General features: G+C 43.9%; 1 protein-coding gene across 1 annotated transcript in view; it reads right to left on the reverse strand.

The window, feature by feature from the left end:
• The window catches only part of CRKL (CRK like proto-oncogene, adaptor protein), a 39677-nt gene that overhangs the window by 20995 nt on the left and 13389 nt on the right, over window positions 1-5293 (reverse strand). Inside the window, exon 2 of the mRNA XM_019632073.1 lies at window positions 4483-4948. Within this exon, the coding sequence (XP_019487618.1) occupies window positions 4483-4948 (466 nt within the window). The remainder of the gene's footprint in view (window positions 1-4482; window positions 4949-5293) is intronic.

A 5293-nucleotide genomic window follows, 5' to 3' on the forward strand; every position in this document is an offset into this window, starting at 1 on the left:
CATCCCATGCGGGAGTCAAACCAGCAGCCTTGTTGTTAAGAGGGCATACTCTATCCACTGAGCCATCCGGATGGCAGCTCAGCTCAAGGTGCTGAGTTCAGTCTTAGTTGAGGGTGGGCAGTCTTGTTGTTAGGAGCACATGCTCTCACCAGCTGAGCCATCCTGCCACCTGTTTTCAGCTCAGTGGCAGCTCAGCTCGGGCGCAGCGTCACTGGCCCATGTGGGAATCAAACCGGCGGCCCTGTTGCTCAGGGCTCGCGCTCTAAAGCTAACTCTTAACCAACTGAGCCACTTGGCCGACCCCAAACTTTTTTTTTTTTAATTTTATTGGGGAACAGCCATGGTCATTGGTTACACATTGCTTTCATGCTACAATGGCATAGTTGACTCACTTAAGGAGGGTTAGCTCACAGTAGCTCATGCGGGATCGAACCAGCAACCTTGGTATTATCAGCACCATGCTCTAACCAACTGAGCTAACTGGTCACCCCTGTCAAACTTTTTAATAAACCATTCCGTATAACAAATTATTTCCTTCTTACATTCTCAGGAGTTAAAAAGGTTCTGTTGCACTGTTTTATTCTCTATTGTTTGTACTGCAACAGAATATCCTGAATATGCCTTTTAAAATCACATGCCAAGTGCATATACACATGTACACACCCCATATCTGTTTTACAGGAACCTTTTGTTTACGCACAGAGATACCTAGTCTGAATTTATTTTTAAAATCTCGAGTAAGTTCAATAGCTGCCTTCCTTAGAACCCTGTCACAACCACCATATACTCTTCTTCCTGGTCCTAATCTATGAAATGCATCCTGCACACTTCCCTAGGCACTCACAGAGAAGATGACAAAGACCTCTGTCTCCATGTCCCTCAAAATACAAAAATCAGAAAAGGGTTTATATATTTTCCAAATTGAAAAAAACAACAACCACCTCATACTGCATCTTGAATTGGAATCATCATCTGAAAATCCAAATAAAAGCATGTGAAAGTTTTCGCTGCATAACTCACAGGCAAGAGTTCTCTCTCATCTGAGCATCAGTCCATAGACACCACCACACCCCTTTGCTGTGCTCACAGATTCAATGTGTATTTGCCTAGTATGTTGTAGAATGCACTCCCAGAGACAGTTGTAAAAGCAGTCCCTGCTCTCCAGCAACATCCCATTTGTAATGCCTTATGCAAAAGAAGTACAGAGGTTTCTCTTTACCTAAGAATGTTCTGAAAAGTTGTAAATACACCAAGTTTTAGAAAAATTGATTTTACCATTAGCATTTTCCCCCCTTAACTTTTGTGAAGCACAAAAGCTACCCCAGAGTAACAAACCGTGGGCTTCATTCAAAGAGTCTGCACCTCTTTAGGAGGTGGCTTTGCCTGCAGGACCATCACCAGAGCCAGGTTCTACTGGGTTGTTGGAAACGTCATGATGTATTTTCTGTTTTTCGTTGCAAAAATGCATCATGACTTTTCTGACAACCCAATAGAACAGCCCTGAGGGAATATACTAGGATACTCCCACTTACTATGGTTTCCAGTTAGTTCATGGCCATTCTTTCTCCCTCCCCCCCAATTAATGATCTAAAAAGTTATTTCATATAAGAATGAGATCTATGTTGAAGCATTTTAATTAAAAAAAAAAAAAAAAGGCCGGCCGAGTGGCGCGATGGTTAAGAACTGGCTTGGGACGCCAGAGGGCCCCGGTTCGGATCCCATATATGAGGGCCAGTGACACTGCCCTCCANTAAGGTACCTACCTATGTATCCAATCACCAACCCTAAGTGATACCCTCTACAGCACCTGGTCTCCCTCTCTACAATCCGCTGTACACTCCAAGGAATGCACAGGAAATATGGATTTCTAAAATGCACATCTTAGAGTCGGAGGTCAACAGGCAGGCATCCTGAATGGAGTGAGGCTTTAAACCCTAGTTCAAGTAAGAACCCAATTCCTGACTTCCTTTACGGGGCTTGGAATTCTAACTGGGAGCTTCAGTCCACCAAGGTTCTCACCCTGGTGTGCCAACAATCAGCTGCCTAATACACGCACGTCACACTAACTCTTCGAATCCTAGCTTCCTACTCCTATGAAATGACTCAGAAGGCAGAAACCACTATGCAAACTGGAAGGGATTCAGAGCCTAGTAAACTCCAAGTTATTTTAGAGTGCTGAGGTGTAGACTAGGCCAGAGGTACATACCTGTGCAGGGGCAGGTCTGTATGGGGATGAGAAAGCCAGAAGGCCTACTCAGCCAGGACCCACTATTCTTCCACTGGGAAGTATAAAAGCACATGGGTCATCCCCAGACCCTGGTCCCTACAACAAGCCTCACTTTTTCCTTACAGCCAACACAGTAGGGAGAAGTAACCACAGACTCTGAAACAAACCTTCAGGTGTAGTTCAGAGATATCACTCCTGGTCCAGAGAAAACTGAGGATAACAAATGAAAACATACACACCAAACAAATTATAGCTAACTTTTATCTGTGCACAAGGCTGTTTTGTGGGTTAAGTTTTGCTTTTTTGAAGCAACAGGCTCCATTACTTCATCCTTCTGCCATGCATCTAGGATGTCTCCCAAGCCTATCTTGCTTTGACCTTGGGGTAAAAACACAGAACAATCACTAACTAACTTAATGTTTCTTTAACATATATGCAATTTTATTATATTAAGAAAGTATTCAACTGGGCTGGCAGGGTGGCTCAGTTGGTTAGAGCATGAGCTCTGAGCAGCAGGGTTGCTGGTTTGATCCCCACATGGGCCAGTGAGCTGCATCCGAGCTGAGCTGCCAAAGGATGGCCGGATGGCTCAGTTGGTGAGAGCACATGCTGTTAACAAGGTTGCCAGTTTGACTCCGGCATGGGATGGTGGGCTGCAACCCCCTGCCCGCCCCTCCAGCCACTAGAAAGCAGTGACTGGACTTGGAACTGAGTTTGCACCCTCCACAACTAGATTGAAGGACAACAACAAGTTAACAAGTTGACCTGGAGCTGATGGGTCCTGCAAAAACACAATGTTCCCCTTCCCCAATAAAATCTTTAAAACAAAACAAAGAAAGCATTGAAATGTAATCGTATATAACGATACTCACATTGCAGTTTGTGGTTCAAAAATTACCAATAAATGAAAAAAGCTGAGATTTGTGTCACCAAATGCTATGTTCTGACACAATATTTATGGCCAACCTCACTGTAGGCATTTTTATACCTCAGTAAAAAATAACACTAAAAAATACACTGGACCATTCTTCTAAAAATATGAATTTTTAAAACCTACTTTATTTTTCTACCCAAGACTGCCATGGTGTTTGTACTCATATATCATCACTCTGGGCTTAATCAGATGTCTCACCAAACTTCTACCTTCTGGTAGAAACTGGTATTGGAGTTTTACCACTACCTTCAACAGGATCATCAACACTGATCTTAAGAACTTCTTTCTATTGCCATAGCTACAGTAATATGCTAAGTTTTGCAAAAAAAAATTTTTTTAAAGGCAGTTACTGTTTAGTTAGAAAAACATGACTTGACAATTAAAATGTTCAAGTTCTATTTCATGCTATTATAATTTACAAAATCCTTCACAAAAACTGACTTTATTTATTTTTTTAAGATTTTATTGGGGAATTGGGGGAGGGGAACAGTGTTAGGGAATTGCGAAGGGGAACAGCCAAGTTGTTGTCCTTTTGTTCTTCAGTCTAGTTGTGGAGGATGCCGATTCACCGGCCCATGTTGGTATTATGATCATTGCGCTCTTCCCAACTGAGGCAGTCGGTCGCCAGCCATTGGACGGCTACTCACAGCGGCTCACAGCTGGCTGCCGGCCACTCACGGTAGCTCACCGCAGCCCACTGCAGCCTTCACCGTCTCCGGCGACTCACGGCAGCCCAGCTCCATGTCGAGCTGTTGTTCACAATCTTAGCTGTAGAGTGCAGCTTACTGGCACATGTGAGAATTGAACCGGCAGCCCTGTTGTTCAGAGCTTGCACTCTTACTAGCTGAGCCACTTGGTCGGCCCCGAGACCTGACATATTTTTAAATTATCCCTCTGCCTAGCTGAAGAGAAGACATTTATTCATATTTCTCCTCAACTGATCTGACCACATTAGGAATATGGAAATGTACAAATAGCTATATATCTCTGAGTTGATTTTATCTCTAGGTCATGGGTATTTCTTAAACATCATCTTTCCTTACTGGAAACAATACCAGTTACTGTGAAACTAAATCTATGAGGCTTTGGGAGCAGAAAAGAGAGCAAACAGGCTGAGAACTTAGGAGAAACAAGGTATAGGAAAGGATAAAAGAATCATGTTGGAACACTCACAGTGGATCTTTCAAAAATCAGCCAGTTCTCTTGTTCCAGTGAATGTAACCTTAAATGAGCAGTCATTACTTTGCAGAAACAAAACTAAAGCTAAAGATGAAAACTGAATGTCAAAGAACCCCCAAAAACCAGCCTTAAAAGATTTTACCTCCAATGCCAAGGCGGTCTTGTCATAAGCACACGGTACTCTTTTCTGGATTGCTTTTGCAAAGACAGGTCCATTCTGTGTGGATGGTAAAGGGTTGATCGCTGCTCCCGGAGTACTGGAAATTGCAGGTAGAGGAGTTGTGGTCTGAGGTTGAGCATATGCATGAGCAGGTTCTGGGATCCCATAACTGTTGGAATTCCTATTCCCATGCTTTCCGTGTGGTGAGGATCTCACAAGCTTTTCAACATAAGGGACGGGAATCATCCCAACCCGGCCGTCCTTATTCCGGGCACTCCACCACTGTTCTTCAGGCTTCTCTATTATCACCAGGATCTCACCCTTTTTAAAGGGCAGGTCTTCAGCATCATTCCCAAGAAAATCATACAGAGTCCGTACATATTCCGTATTTTCTTCTGCTGTAGGCAGGTTAGATGCCGATACAGGTCCCATTGGTGGGCTTGGATACCTTAAGAGAGAAACAAAATTAAGAGAAAAATCTTACTCTATACCAGCGTTTGTCAAACTTTTTTTTTTTTAATTGGGGAATTGGGGGAGGGGAACAGTGTTGGGGAATTGGGGAGGGGGACCAGCCAAGTTGTTGTTCTTCAATCTTGGTTGTGGAGGGCGCCAGTCACCATCTGGCTGCCCGTAGGCAGCTCGTGGCCTCTAAGCTAGAAGTGCTGTGTTCAATCTTAGCTGCAGGTGGGCATAGCTACCATCCCATGCGGGAGTCAAACCAGCAGCCTTGTTGTTAAGAGGGCATACTCTATCCACTGAGCCATCCGGATGGCAGCTCAGCTCAAGGTGCTGA

Source organism: Hipposideros armiger, unplaced genomic scaffold, assembly GCF_001890085.2.
Source record: "Hipposideros armiger isolate ML-2016 unplaced genomic scaffold, ASM189008v1 scaffold_1073, whole genome shotgun sequence".
NCBI lineage: Eukaryota > Metazoa > Chordata > Mammalia > Chiroptera > Hipposideridae > Hipposideros > Hipposideros armiger.